At 42.3% G+C, this 16,133-nt stretch overlaps 2 protein-coding genes and 1 non-coding gene across 3 annotated transcripts; 2 read left to right on the forward strand and 1 right to left on the reverse strand.

Moving 5' to 3' along the window:
* The first annotated feature begins 7,470 nt into the window (after window positions 1–7,470).
* LOC4328191 (uncharacterized) lies at window positions 7,471–12,134 on the forward strand. Its single transcript, XM_015768327.3, has 8 exons — window positions 7,471–8,408; window positions 9,531–9,564; window positions 9,701–9,889; window positions 10,866–10,955; window positions 11,046–11,111; window positions 11,209–11,300; window positions 11,411–11,458; window positions 11,590–12,134. The coding sequence occupies exons 1-8, from the start codon at window positions 7,966–7,968 to the stop codon at window positions 11,714–11,716; spliced, it is 1,089 nt and encodes a 362-aa protein (XP_015623813.1). The 5' UTR covers window positions 7,471–7,965; the 3' UTR covers window positions 11,717–12,134.
* A 1,062-nt stretch (window positions 12,135–13,196) lies between these two features.
* LOC9271108 (uncharacterized) lies at window positions 13,197–14,445 on the forward strand. The gene is made up of 3 exons (XR_010739270.1): window positions 13,197–13,373; window positions 13,448–13,780; window positions 14,143–14,445. It is a non-coding gene; the product is annotated as an uncharacterized protein (transcript).
* A 309-nt stretch (window positions 14,446–14,754) lies between these two features.
* LOC136355137 (uncharacterized) lies at window positions 14,755–16,119 on the reverse strand. The gene is made up of 2 exons (XM_066307375.1): window positions 15,767–16,119; window positions 14,755–15,387 (listed from the first exon to the last, which is right to left on the reverse strand). The coding sequence occupies exons 1-2, from the start codon at window positions 15,971–15,973 to the stop codon at window positions 14,887–14,889; spliced, it is 708 nt and encodes a 235-aa protein (XP_066163472.1). The 5' UTR covers window positions 15,974–16,119; the 3' UTR covers window positions 14,755–14,886.
* Window positions 16,120–16,133: the final 14 nt, after the last annotated feature.

Raw genomic sequence — 16,133 nt, forward strand, 5'->3', positions numbered from 1 at the left:
AGTCAAAGGTAAGTCAAAGCACCCTCACGTCAGTCAAAACTCGGTCAAACTGCCTACCAACTCCCCCACCACCCACCTCTTCTCAGCTCTCGTCTTGCGGAACAGTGCAGTAACGCGACAGCCATCGTGCAGTAACGCTGTGTCTTACGTGCAGTAACAACATTCAAATTTAGTTGAAATATAGTCATGACGGATCTACTTTTGATAAGCACTTTTTTCTAACATCATGGTGCAAATGGTTTTAAAAAATCATATATCACATGAGAGATATTGTAATTTGAAGCTTGGGTTTTTTTGAATCTTAACTCTCCACAAGTAGTAACACTATAACATTACTACTTGTTACTATTATCTGTTATGCGTTACTACAATCCTATCGCGACGTTACTGTAAGTGTGTAGTAAAGACCATAAGTTTTGTAGTAACAATGCGTCTTACTGCAATTTATGAATAGTGTTACTGCATAAACATATGGTAACATTTCCACTTTGTGCGGTAACAAGTATATTTAGCAGGTGAGACTTTTAACCCATATTTTTCTTTTAATTTCTGGTTTACTACAGTTTCACCATGATGTTACTGCCAAAGGTGCAGTAACGTTCTATATGTTCTACAGTAACAAAGTGTTTTACTGCAGTTCTTGGATAGTGTTACTGCATAAACATGCGGTGATGTGTAACTGTCAGGTGGTAACGTGTACCTTCCGTACAGTAATACTTTTACTTTTGTGCAGTAACAAGTATATGGTTAGCATCTGAGACTTTTAACATATATATTTTTGTTTCAATTCCTGGTTTATTGTAATTCACCACAATATTACTGTCAAAAGTGCAGTAACGTCATATACATGCAATAACACTATATTGGAGGGAGGAGACCGATTTTCTTAAGAAGAGGGATGAATAATGGTTTCTTTAGGAGAGGAGTACGTAGATGCATTTTGAAGTTTAAACCTTCACATGCAGTAACACTATAGTATCATTGTAAAAACAGTTTTAAAAAATAATACATATCTTGTGATATATTGCTTTTCAAAAATTGGCATTTTGAACTTTAATCCTCCACATGCAGTAACAGAATGTGTACCTTGCAGTAACAAGGGCATATACATGCAGTAACATGGTTTTACCAAATGTATAAAATTATTCAAAATGCTCCTACATCAATCAGACATCGCTCAAAGCCACCTACAAACTTTACCTATAGCCTACGTATTCGATCTTCATCTCGTCAAAATGACAAAGTAAAACTACAATTGTTGTGCAGTAACATAGCTACTTGAAAGTGGTAACATGCACCTATCATGTAGTAACACTTCTACTTTTGTGTAGTAACAAGTATATGGTTAGCATGTGAGGCTTTAACCCAGCAATACTAGTCACTTGAATGTAATAACAACCTATATATTTTGTAGTAACCGGACGCGTTACTATATTTCGTGATGGCGTTACTATGAAAAGGGTAGTGGTAACGAGCGAGAGTAAATACTAAAGTTTAGGAATTGTTAGTTCGATGAACGATAATTATTAACGTGGTGGTGACCCCTACTCATGAAAATTAAATGATGGCATCTCATCTTACAATAGCAATATATAATTCTGATGATAATATTTCTGTAGCCAGTCGTGTAGTAAAAGATTTGTGATAGTGCAGTAAGATGGTTTGAAGTGTATACTAACAACCATCCGAGTATCACTACTAGATGTTTTGTGCCAAATACTATAAGGATTTAGCACGTATGAGAAGATAAAAGTTTACTAAGAAAACTTTATTATAACTAAGAAATAGCCTACTGGTTAGTGCCATGTGGTAATTTGAGTTGAAGGTCTTGAGTTCTATTCCCATTGAATGCAAAATTTTCTTTTATTTTTTTCTCTCTCAAAAAAGGGAGAGGTGGAGGGGGATAAGGAGAAAAAATGGGAGAGGAGGAGCGATTAGGGGAGGAGGGCGGCGCGCTCGGGCGCTCGGGGAGAAAAAAAGGGAGAGGAGGAGTGGGGAGCGATCAGGAGGAGGGCGGCACGCTGCTCGAGCGAGAAGGTGGGGTGGGAGGTGGGGAATCGGGAGGAAGTGGGGAGGTCAATGGGTGTGTTTGGTTGTAAGCCACACTTTGCTATAGTTTGCCACGCCTAAGGTTAGGCAAATTTGACAGGTGTTTGGTTGTAGCCACAGTTGTGGCAAGATTCCCCTCCAACAAATTGGGTCCCACGTGTCAATGGCTCAAAAAAGTGTGGCAAGATTCCCTTAGGCTTAGTAAGTTGTGGCTAACAATTTGATCACCTCACCTTAGGCAAGGTGTGGCAACTTTTGTTGGCAAGTAATGGTAAAGTGTGGCTGGGAACCAAACAGCCCCAATATCTTCAGATCGAGGCAAAATGAACATAGGCTGTGTCTAGTTGGATCCAAAGTTTGGATTTTGGTTGAAATTGAAGATGATGTGACTGAAAAGTTATGTGTGTATAACAGGTTGATGTGATGGAAAAATATTAAAGTTTGGATCCAAACTTTGATCTAAACACAGCCATAGGAGTACTACAGAGTGGAACTGGGAGCATCCTGGCCGTACACGTGGGGGCCTTGATTGGCCATTGATTCGAAGAAAGAAAGCACATAGTCCAATGCAAATTGCAACACCATGCAGCAAGAAGAAGCAGCCAAGCAGCACACTGCATCTGCATGGTCTCCTTCTCGTCCTCCGATGCGAGTTGTTAGGACAGCGACTTCGAGAGCGACGCTGTCTCTTGTTGAGTTGCTGTCTCTCTCCCTCTCTCTTCTCTTCTTGCAGCTGCAGATAGAAGAAGAAGAAGAAGAAGAAGAAACAGTGGCCATTGGTGAAACGAATGTAGAATGCGAGTGAAATTTCGAATGGTTTTCAAGAACTTAAGTTTGGCTAACATTTATTGAAATTTGGTTGGGGATCGGGATCCGGCACTTTTAATAGGAAAAGTGAACCCTGCATACACCTTATCTTGAGGTCATGGATGAGAGAGGTGAGATTGAGAAGCTACCAATGCTCACCTCCCAATTCCATGGCATGCAGGCAAAGGAATTCTGAAAACTGAAAGCCATGCCATGTCGTAGTAAATGCATATTTATGTTTTTTTGGAGCTGATCGATCTTGTGATCTTTATTAGCCACCCACACATATTGAATAAACTGAAACATCTTCTTGCAGCAACAAATACAGCTCTGTTTATCTTTGGGTCCAGTACTGTACTCTCTGGATGCCCTGCTAGATTCGATTATGGATCTGACTGACCTTCCAACAGCGACAGTAGGAGTAGTTATTACATCCGGTATGCTGACAGTACATTTTACTATCTCACAACACATCAGTTAGGATGTGTTTAGTTCACGCGAAAATTAAAAAATTTGTTAAAATTGAAACGATGTGACGGAAAAGTTGTAAGTTTGCGCGTGTAGGAAAGTTTTGATGTGATGAAAAAGTTAAAAGTTTGAAGAAAAAGTTTGGAACTAAACTCGGCCTTAGTTTAACTACCTTAATTTGGTACCTATGGTTTGCTGTAATCGATACTTCATGTACTAATCAAGTATAATTAAGGCAGTGTACCATGTGTTCATGAAGTGGCAAGCTGTAAAAATAAGTATGCTGACTGAGCAGAGCTGCTGCTGCTGCTTTGCCTTTTGCCTTTCTCTTTTTTCTCTCCCTTTGTTTTCCCAGATTTTGCTTTGCCCTTTATCTGTGGAGAGTGATGGCTGACCTGATGTGTGCTCCTTTAGCTAGCTAGGGTCCTTCAGTCCTTGCATAAAATTAGTTAGGATTTTGGAAGAGAGAAAAAAAGTATGATTGATTATCACTTAATCCCTGGGATTTATCTTTTTTCTGGTTGAATTGTTTGTTTCCAGCAGGTTGAGGTTCCCCTGTCTTGGCTGTTCAGTGTTGAAATTCTGGTTCCACTGTTTTTGGCCTGTCCTGCTTGTCCATTCTTACCAAAATTGTTTTCTTTTAACATGTTACCAAAATGATCAATTTTAGATGACATTTTGGTTTGAGCAATTTTGGCATAACAAAGTAGTACAAGTTTGGTATACGAAACATTTCCTTTTTCTCAGTAAGCATTTGCTAGTTTATTATCTCTCTTTCAGTTGTACTACTACATAATCATCATCAAAGCTACTATAGCACATTGGGATTCATCAGAAAGATATCATCAGCTGGGGAGAATCTCCACTAGTCGTAATTAATAAACAAGATATTGCCCTACAAGGATTACCTTGTGGAGCTCATCATAATCATCATGCATGAGACAGTACTACGTGGCCCTAATTGAGAACCCCCCATCTGTTTGGCAATCTCATCACACAATCAATTGCATAATAATAAACAAATCAACGAACAAACAGTAATCCCCAGAAAAAGAAGTCGCACATGAGAATCATCATGCCTCCAAAATTTCTTCTCCTCCATACATCCAGATACTTCTTCTCTTCCCAACTATTAGCATGTTTATTTGCAGCATCAATTCAAACATTTCTAGCTTTGACAGTTAATAGCAACAAAACCGTAAATATTAATGACTTGATAACAATTTTAATAGATTTACCATGAAACAAACTATCATAATATGCAACTCTTTCTACTTAGAATAATTTATCGTTATAAATATTATTGACCAAAATAACATATCAAAGACAACTTCTAAGGTAAGCGAATATTAGGGAATGACCTAATATCAAATGATTAGAAGGGGTGATGCTTCGAACCCAGGTCGTCTAGCCCACCACCTTGTGAAGCTAGCGGGAAGACCCTGTACGTTTTTCACAACTTCTAAGGTCTAAAATACTTTATACTTGTATTGGTGGACTGAGAGATAGTATCTCTCATGGTAAGGATATAGCTGAGCATCAATGTTCAGAAAAGTGCAAGAGGACAAGCCATTCATTGTGCAATCACGCTCGTCGTCTTGCCCAACTGCTCTATGCTCTCTATCCCCAGGTCCCCTGTCAAATTCTAAAACAGTCATCCGATCTCGCCAAAACGCCATCATTATACCTACCTAATGCTAATTCTAGCTTGCATCACGTAAGAGCTTTGCCAATTATATAAGATAAACTAGTAGAAGAAAGTTTGTCAAATGCTAGCTAGGATCATGTGCATGGGCCTCCTCTGATCTGCATGGTCGGTCTCCTTTAGCAATTAGCACTAGCTTGGCTAAGGTTTTAGCAGGTTGATGTTGTGGAGAGGAGAATAATAAGTGGTGCCCTTGTGATCTTATCTGGTTTTTCAGCATATTCCAAATCCTGGCCGGCAAGCTTGCTGGTTCTGATAAATGTCCGAGAAACTACTTTATTTGCCCCCTTAGGGTGTGTTTAATATAGGCCGAGCTTAGATCTAAACTTTTTTTTCTAACTTACAACTTTTCAATCACATCAAAACTTTTCTACACACAAACTTTCAACTTTTCCGTTACATCGTTCCAATTTTAATCAAATTTTTAATTTTAGCGTGAACTAAACACACCCATAATGATGGATAAATCTGCACTTTCTGATCTTCTAAACAGTATGATTTTCATTAAAAAAAACTTTTATGTAAATTACCTAGAAAATGGAGTTTTCTAGGTAATTATTTATGATAAAATGGAGTAAATGAAATTAAACTCGAAAAAATATATATATATTCCCAAATTTATTAGTAAATGATTTTTTTATGATGACCAAAATGGGGTTAAGGAAATATTGTGAAGTAAATATTGCATCTGTAACCAAAACATTCCTTGTGGTACAAGATGCATTTTTTTGGGTTGAGTAGCCCAGTTTTCCAGGTAAGTACTACAGTACTAGTAGAATATAAAAAGAAGAACAGAGCCAATACTTTTTCTGTCATCTTCTTCAGTTTCTTCAGACAGCTGTTGAGATTGCTGGAGTCACCACTCACCAGTCACCACAATTTGGGTGTGAACAGATTTGAAAAGCCAAACTGTTTCTTCATGAGCTTGGAACTGAAGGACAAAAAAAAACTAATAAAGCAAACTGTTCCAGGAGTGCTTAAAACTGAAGAAAATTTTTTTTCACCCAATTCTTTTGTCGGTCGGTGGTGGTGGCTACTGGTTATAGCACATTAAGCACCGTCGCCTCAGATTTTTCGACGAACTTTAAACTGGATTTGACGCGACAAAAAGCAGCCTTGGATTGGTTCCATGCAAGTGCTCTTGCAGCACCTAGCAATAGCAAGCCAAAGCAAGCCATCAGAGATGAGCCCATGACCATGACCCTGGTCAATCCAAAAGGAAAGACACTGAGCATTGCAGTAGTACCAATTGTACACACCTCATGTCCATCTCCATCCATGGCCATGGCCCCCTCCACAAGCCAAGCCTTCACCTTTTACCCCCCCCCCCCCCCCTCCCTTCACAAACTACACGGCCACGCCTCTCTTTCTCATGGCAACAACGGCGTCCAAGACGGACTCCGAGTCTCCGATCCCTCACCGTAACGACAGGTGCCGTTGAGGCGCACTGATATGCGAGACCATTGGTACCATTGAGGCACATATGTGGACTACTTCTTTATTTACCACGAACACGTTTCCCACGTTGTTAAATACTACCTCGGTTTTAGGTTACAAGACTTTTTAACATTGTCCATATTCATATAGATATTAATAAATCTAGTCATATATGTGTATATATTTATTAACATTTATATGAATGTGGGTAATGCTATAAAGTCTTATAATACGAAACGGAGGGAGTAGTATGTTTCGTGTAAAAACTTTTTATTAAAAAGTTTCTTTCATAAAAATAAAATAACTCTAACTTTTAAGTTTATATATGTCAGTGACATTTCTTTCCATGAAGTTTGAAAATCTCAGCCTTACCTCACAAACAAACGTAGCACAAAGACCGACACAAAACCTCTGTCATAACAATCAGTGCCGTTGATACATGTTTACCTCGCTTCACAAGCCACACCTCTATCTCACTGTAACAACTAAGCAATTTACAGCGACGTCCAGAACGGACTCGGAACCTCCGTTGTAACGGCAGGCACCATTGAGACACTGACATGTGAGATCATATTATTGTGATATTTTATTTTAGTAGAATATATTATTGACAGAAATAGGAGATTTGTCCCATCTTATTTTTTTAAGCTTTTTTCTGTTCACTTTTGGATATTTTGGTTGTGTGCCTACGGATAAAGGACGGAGATGTAATCCATTTCCTTTATATGAAAAAAAACCGTGTCATCGAATCGATTCACCGACATGTGGGCCCATTTGGGCAATTGGGCACCTACCGTTACGGCAGAGGATACTCGTCCGACCCACAGAGTGAGGGATTAAGGAAGAAGAAGAGGTTGATTGAGATGTTGGTAAAGAAAAACAGTAAACAATTGGGTATGTGTGTCCCCATTTGGGGAGATGAAGGTGAATGAGCTTTGGATGAGATACATGGACACATATATATAGATATGTATATATATACAGATTTCCCTCCAAAGTAGGGTGAAGCAAAGCATCTCATTCCCTCACCCCCCCTACCCCAGTTCTTCTCCTTCTTCTTCTTCTTGTTACCTTTAATCCTCTCCCCTTCTCTTCTCTGTTGCGTGCAAGCATCTCTCCTCGTCTTCCTCCTCAGATTGCTTGCTTGCTTGCTTGCATCCTCCTCACATTCACCACGAGGTTTCTGCTGCTGGTTTGTCTGATGTGTGAGATAGAAAGAGAGTGTGAGATTGAGGACGAATTGAAGCCTAGCTTGTGACGCAAAGTTGGCATCTTTTGGTTTGGAGAGGCCCACTGTTTCTTCCACTTCTCGCCTTGCTCGCATTCCTTCCTTGCCTCCATCCCCATCTCCATGCCATCCGTGTGAAGCCTCGCGCCGTTTGGTTGGTTGCAAGAACGCCACCCGCGTTGGTTGTTGCCTTCGCTTCTTTGGTTGCTGCCGTCTACAAGAAGCCTCTCTCTGGCCTGTGCTGCATTGGCCTCGATCGGTGGTCGAACACATGTTCCACGGCTCGCCGGCGGCGGTGGCGGCGTCGGCGGCGGTGGCGGAGATGAGGTTCACGACGGGGGGGTCGTCGACGCGGTCGTGGGAGCCGACGGTGACGGCGGACACGTCGGACCTGCACTACTGGATGCAGTGGCGCGCCGCGGTGTGCGCGCTGTCCGTGCTCGCGTGCATGGCCGTCGCGGCGTGCCTCGTGTGGCGCCACGAGGGCCCCGGCGCCGAACGCCGCCCCGGCGGCGCGTCCGGCGGCGGCGGCGGGAGCAAGGAGCGGCGGCGGCCGGGGGTGCTGTACGACGACGAGGCGTGGCGGCCATGCCTCCGGGACATCCACCCGGCGTGGCTGCTCGGCTACAGGCTCATCTCCTTCTTCGTCCTCCTCAGCTTGCTCATCGTCATTGTCATCTCCGATGGTGGCACCATCTTCTACTACTACACTCAGTAAGCCACTCCATTTCATTTTCTCAGCTACTACTTTTTTTTTACCTCTTCATTAATTATCTGTTCCTTTCCCCCAAAAAAAACATGTCATTTTAACTTGGAACTTTGGAAGATGGTGTTCTTGATGCAAAGTTTAACTTCCTCCTTATCTGTTTTCCCCCATATAACTTGGATGGTGTTCAGGATGCAAAGTTTGGTGATAAGATTTTTTTTAAAAGAAAAAAAAAAGCAAGGAAATGAGATTGATTAAAATTTTCATTGTGTGCTCAAGTGCTTCAACTAGGAGGAATGTACTGTGGTCAAGAAGTTTGGCATTTGTTCCCCTTTGGTGTAATTTAGATTTTTCAGGGAATAAAGGGTGCTTTTCCATGAAGCAATTGGTTTTCTGAACATGCATATAAAGAATTAATGAAAACTGTCAGGCAGAATTCCTGGCATTTTCTGTTAAAAATACTATGCACAATTGATGGCTAAAAACGGTTTGCCTGTTAGCTTAGACAGCAAGCGACGCGCCTCACCATTTTGGTTCTATTGTTCATGGTCATGGGTAGTACCAAGATTTGTACTAGCACATCTCTGAAACTGTTTTTATATGTGACACATTACCTCAATTTAATAATTACAAAGGACCTCACATGTTATTTGGAGCGCATTTAAAAATGCAGTCTTTTGTGCAGTATGGAATACAGTGTCATAACTGTTCATACTCAGTTTATTAACTACCAGTCTACCAGCTAGAAGTACTGAAATTCGGCATTACTACCTGTATGGTCAGTAGTTTTTATTAATGTTTTTGATTAATGGAATGGACAACACTAGGAATACCCACTCCAACTTAGCTACCTGGTCTTACATGACTTCCTGTTCCATTAAACATTTCTCACATCAAGTTAATCAAATACTGCCTTTTGATAATATATTATAATATATGACCTTTTTGTTGCAAAATTCTGGTGTTTATCATATTTCTCAATAAACAAACTAGTGTATCTGGTTGCAAGAATCAAATTATCGTTACATGGATCCGCTAGTTGTTGGTGTTTGTCACCCTGCTCCCAGAAGTAGCATTTGTCACCAGCCTTCCTCCTCTAATAAGTGGTTGTTGAACTGTCGATAATGCAGGTGGACCTTCATTCTGGTGACGATTTACTTCGGGGTAGGTCCCTTAATCCCTCCTTTTTCACAACAAAATAGTTTGTCTCTGCACTGAATTCATGAATCTAATGATTCATGTCGATTTATCTTTACATCGAACACATCTGAAGAAAAGTTTGTTTTGTGGAATTGTTCAGCTCGGCACGGCGTTGTCCATCTATGGATGCAGCAAGCTTGCTGATGAGAATGTTGTCACTGAAAGAACAGACATGGAGCTCGGCTCGTACGTCGCCCATGGAGCTGGTACTAAACCCAATTTGAATGGGGAAGATGACACAGGAGAGATTGCTGGATTCTGGGGTTACCTGCTCCAGATCATCTACCAGGTAAAGAGGGATTCCATGCAGCCAAAGAACTTAGAATAACCATCCACTTGAGCGCCTTTTTTTTTCTTATTTGTTATTGAAGAGAGTTATCTTATCTGCACTGACATTTGCGTCCATGGAGAGGGGGTCTGATCTCATTAGGCTTTTCATACGCAATTATTGCACTAACAACTAAAGTACGTTTGTGGTGTGCTCTGATGAATTGGATTCCGTTTCTAAAGATCAGATGTGCCCACATACTAGCATCTTTGTCCGGTCACATTTCAAGGGCTCTCACGTAGCCGCCCTACATGAGCCATCTTGACATCTTGTTGGTCCTATCTAAATATTCAGATAATCTCTGCAAATCTCACATTTCCTTGTACCTCAAGGGCTGAATCAGCTTTAAACCGCTTTGCGAAATGTAGGGCTGACTCTTTTTAGTAGTGGCATCAAGAATAAAGACAACATGTTTCCTTTGTGTTGATTTGCAAGGCCTAACTGTACCCAAACGGTGACTGAATACCTTCCTAGGCTGAAATAGGACAGAATGGAACTATTGTTCTGCTTTGTGATAAGAATTACTAGATAGTTCTATGGATGGTAGTTTACTAGCGCCATGTTTAGTTCCAAAGTTATTCTTCAAACTTTCAACTTTTTCATCGCATCAAAACTTTCCTACACACACAAACTTCCAACTTTTCCGTCACATCATTTCAATTTCAACCAAACTTCCAATTTTGGTGTGAACTAAACACAACCTAGATCTGTGTTGGGTTACTGTGTACACTTTGCCAACAAAATTTTGTAATATATCTCACCTTTTTTAGAGAAAAGAATGGGTATATTCATTAATTCATAATCGTTGTGAATATCCTTTTAAGGATTTATGCTCTTATTATCAAACTTTACAGAAAACTGAGTAATTTATGTAAGTTTTACAGTTTACTAGCAATTTTTACTGAACCAGTATCTGACCTTTTATCTGCCATGACAGACAAATGCAGGCGCAGTGATGCTTACAGATTGTGTGTTTTGGTTCATCATCTTCCCATTCCTTACAGTCAAAGATTACAATCTAAATTTTGTAAGTATTACATGCTTCAGGCCTTCCCTACCTGCCATCTCATACTTTGACCAATACAGTGCTAAAAATTCAGTTACTATGTTTCGACAGTTGTTGATAGGAATGCACTCGGTAAATGCCGTTTTCTTGCTTGGTGAAGCTGCCCTGAATAGCTTGGTAAGTTGATAACTACTTATCTCGATCAGTCAAGTAATTTTATGAATGAATGAATGGTTAATTTGACAATTACCCACTGAATTCAACATATCTGCAGAGCTTCCCTTGGTTCCGGGTCGCATATTTCTTTCTCTGGACTGCTCTCTATGTCATTTTTCAATGGATTCTCCATGCATCAACTCCACTTTGGTAACTTTTTTTTTCTAACTCCCATTCTCTCCTAACTACTAAAACCATGACTAAGAGTAGTACTTGCATCTTTCTGTTACTGATCACTACATTTCATATCTATTTGTCAGGTGGCCATACCCATTTCTCGATGTTTCAGCTAATTTATCTCCTTTGTGGTAATTCCATTACCTCCCTACAATGATACTTCCTCCCATATGTCTTCTCTTGCAAAGATTACAAACTGAAATCATCATGAATATCACAACTCAAATCATCAGATTTTCAATGAATCTTTTCATCTACACAGGTACTTCGCCGTCGCGATCATGCAATTACCATGCTACGCGGTATTCAGACTGGTGATCAAACTGAAACACCACCTGCTCACAAGGTGGTTTCCGGGTTCAGTCGTAAGAGGCTCATCTACACCATAAGCCAGGCCGTCATGCATCATCTTCCTCCGCCATTGCCAACAGTTTATACAGAAAGGGCAATGGTGAAGATCACAAGAAAAGAATAATGGCAGCCTGGTGGTGATGGACTGATGGTGGCATCGATCACCGACTCCATTTCCATTCCTCCTTTGCGAGATTCTCTTATTGCAGCAGGTGCAACTCTCCGAGCGAAAAAAGAAAACAGGAGAGGCACATGCGTTTTACACCACCGTATAGTAGTTCTGATAGATGTAAATTGAAGCTTACAGGTTCAGATATGAGATTCAGAGAGTTTTTCTTTTTCTTTTTGGATGTAATGGAAACTGAAATGAACAGAGAGAAAAAAAAGAGTGTGGTGGGGTTATGTATAGCTTGACTCATTGACTGATTGGTCAAATGGAGGAGATATTTGTTAACATTTTTTTTATTTTGTAGAGCTGATTAATTAATGGTCATTTGTATATGTGATTAATGCTAATGAGTAATGAATGGATGCAAGTGTGTGAATGAGGTTGTTAAAATCGAGCAAAATGGTACACTTATGCAGGAAGAAATATGCATGAGGTGAAGGGAGGAAGTTGAGTACCTGACAGTGAGAAAAAAGTTGGTTTGAATTTGCCATCTCTATTGATTACACCACAAGATCGTTAGGTGTTGTTCGTGAAAAAGCATCAACACAAAGCATGGATGGCACTAGTGTTTTAAATAGCGGACTAAAAACATTTAGCTGTTAGTCTTCTCAAACTACTATAACGGGCTAAATAAAGTTATAGCGGCTAAATTATACATGAGAGTAATTAGCTAGACTTTTTTAAAATAGCTATAGCCAAAGATTTAAAACCTTAGATGGCACCTCGACTAGATAGGTAAGGTCGCCGGAGAGAGGAGCTCCGGCCGCCGTCGGCAATAATTCTGATCGAAGCAAACTTGAAAGAAATCTTGTGTAATTTCAGAGAGAGTTCGGCCCGTTCCGATACCTCACCTTCCCAAACCGATTTATGGGCCGCAATTCTTTACTGGGCCGAGGCTGGTGAGGCCCACGCCAAGGGTATTTCACGATAATCTAATTCTAAAATTAAGTTTTAAAATTCTAGCTTTGATTATGGCTGATAAGCCAAAATCCAAACGTCTGATGCTCAATATTATCGATGCTGTAGCTCGATAATCCGTGGCAATAATCCACTCGGTAATATAAATCAAACGGGGATAAACTTTATCGGATTGGCATGCATATTGACATTTTTCAGTGCGAAGATTCCTTGAACAGAGCTTAAATATGTATATAACCCATGCGAAGATTCCTCGAAGCAGTTCAGACTTCAGATATATCTGAACTTGCGTAGTGTTTACTCCTCCAGATATGTCAATCTAGGTAGAAATAGATCAATGGAATGGAATTTTGGGAAATTTGTGGCATCGAAGCAATGCTTCATATGGAACTGAACAAATCAGTAGCTCAGTGTTTCCAGGCTAATATCTGGGGGAAAACTTATCCAATAATTCATGCTTCCAACGGCACATCAATTCCAAGCATTCAAGTCTCCAACTCTTTATATATATCTCAGGTTTCCATCACATTCAAGAATTACAACTACAAAGAGTTCACATCAGTTAGTTAGTTTGTTCTTGTTTCTGACGAAGAAAAAGGCCATCAGTTGTAAGTTGATTCCAAATGTTTCTGCAGAAGATTCAATCCATCATTAAACTAACAAATGTTTCTGTTCTTTGCAGGAAGAAGACGACGAAGAAGAATCGCATCAATGGAGGTGAAGAAGGTGGCCATGGTTGCTGTCTGCTGCATGTTCATACTGCTGTTTCCAGGCCAGCAGCAGCAGGTGGCTGCCATGTCCAGGATCTGCAGATGCTACCACGAATGCTTGCCCAACTGCGGCCTGCGCAATTCTCGCTCCTTCTGCAAGGTGTTCTGCGGCAGCTGCTGCGTCTTCAATCCAGTTCACAATTGCACTAGCACCGATGCGGCGGCCGCGGCGCCAGCGATCGCCGGAGACGACTGCAGAATGATCTGCCTGAACTCCTTCTGCGGCGAGGCAGCTACAGGCTACTGTAAGATGCCCATTTTCTGCAATTAATTTTGCATGTCATCTTTTCTTTCTTCATTTTGGACTTCCCTTTGCTACGCTTCCCAAGTTTCTAAACGGTGCGTCTCGTGAAAAAAGGATCTATATAAAATTATTTTAGACTTTAGAGTAGTTCTCGAAAGCAATATTTTTAACATTGGAGTAGTTAATTCATTCGTTTGCCCTTGGATTTCAGCTATCGCATCTTTAGCTTCCTGAATCCATTACAAGCCTGCATATTTGATTGATTAGTTAGGAGTATTTGAAACAATACGCTGAATTTTCCATCTGTTTGATTGTTTGTCCTTTGTGTTTGCATTGCAGTACTAATGTTGGTTTGTTTCGCAGCGGGGCGAAACGATGCTGATGCTGCAGCTTGTCTCGATGGCTGCAGCAAAGGATGAACTGGTTCGGAGGAAGTTTGACATGTTGTGACGATGATCAGTATCTGCTGCGATTCTTGAATTGACTGTTAGAGAATGGTCGACAACAACTAAATATAATTAACTATGATAATAAGAACAATAATAATGTATGATGGAATCTCGATCGTGTGCCACCTTCTCTGGATTCGATACGGAATTACGTTTGCTGTAACCTGCTTGCTACTGATCATTATATAACGTTAGTTGTTTGGTTACAGTGTTCAAATATTCTCGTATTCTCTGCGAGCAATGCAATCTTGTTTACGAACTGAAGGATGGTGTTTAGATCATACTGGATTTATGAATTTTATGGTTTTTGAGAGTTACCGAAACGTACCAATGGTTTAGTGCAAAATTTTACATGAAAAAATTCTCAAGATAAGTTGAAGATATACTAGATTATGTACTATTTCGCAATTTTGAATACCTAAACTCTGAGCGTACTAATTTGCTAATCCGTGCCTTAACGATTAAAGATAATCCAAGAAATACCATTAACAAGTGTCCAAATCCCATAAATACCATCGATAAGTGTGAGTTCCAAGAAATGTTATCGTACAAATGACTTTATCCCAAAAATACCATTGTTGTTAGGGTTTCATCCATTTTGCGCCGTTAAGTTCTATAGGATAAACAGTGTATTTAACGGCGTAAAATGGATGGAACCCTAACGGTGATGGTATTTTTGGGACAAAGTCGTTAATAATAATAGAGTTAGCTCTGGCAGATAAAACCGTTGATACGATGAGAGCAACTCACCAGTCACCATCCTCTTGCCTTTGGTGTCGTACAGGAAGCTCGGGCAGCCGTTCATGGCGACGAGCAGCACACCGGCGTCGTCCAGGACGGCCTTACCATAGCCGTGGGGCTTCACCTCGCCGGAGTAGTAATGTCCCGGCGGCAGCTCCACCCGGAGGAGGCGCACCCAGTTCTCACCTCCGGCGGCGGCGGCGATCCAGACGTCCATGTACGGCTCGGTCGACTTCATCGCCGTCACCGCGAGCGCGCCGTGCATGTCGAACATGGGGCCCTCGTCGGCGTGGCTCACCGGCGGCGGCGGCGCCACCCGCCGGAACGTCTCCGACACCGTGTCGAACGCCGACATCTGGCCGCGGTCGTCGGTCTGGCGGCGACCCCAGTACACGGTGTCGCCGACCGTCACGCCGACCTTGACGCAGAAGTGGGAGCACACCCGGCGTTGGTGGTCCGGGACGGGGCCGAGCCGCCGTGGCTCGCTGGCGCCGGAGCCGGTGGAGAGGATGTAGTTGTCGCCGTTGCGGTAGCACAGGACGCGGTGCTCGCCGGAGGGGCGGTGGAAGTAGAAGGCGGACGGGCGGAGGCGTTTCCACCGGCGGCAGATCGACCAGCTGCCGCGTCGCCGGGTTGCAGATGAGCACGCCGCCGTCGCCGCCGCCGCCCGTGTTCCGCTCGAACAGCAAGAGGCCGTCGCAGGAGCCGCGGAGGCTGACGCGCATGTCGCGCCGCAGCAATATCCGGCGACCCGCGTCGTCGCCGTCGCAGAAGGCTGGGATCACGGAGGTGATCACCGTGAACACGTAGCTGTAGGGCGACGACGACGAGTCAACGGCGAGCCCCGTGTAACCGAGCAGCTGCAGCGGCCGGCGGCGGGAGTGGGCGGCGACGAAGTAGGCGGTGGTGGTGATGCGGCGCCAACTCCGGCAGACGGCGCGGCACCGGAGCACGGCCTTCGCCGGCAGCCGCAGGAGGATCTCCGCCCCCACGTCGTCGCCCATCGCGGCGCACTAATCTTGACGCTGGTCAGGTCAGGTCTCTACCACGTCTCTAGTTAATAAGAACTAGTGGGCTGGGCTTCTTTTATTACGTGGACTGGCCTTCTTTTGTTCACTGGGCTGGACTTGTTGCATCTTGTGGTATGGGCTTCTTTTGTTATGT

Source organism: Oryza sativa, chromosome 2, assembly GCF_034140825.1.
Source record: "Oryza sativa Japonica Group chromosome 2, ASM3414082v1".
Lineage (NCBI taxonomy): Eukaryota > Viridiplantae > Streptophyta > Magnoliopsida > Poales > Poaceae > Oryza > Oryza sativa.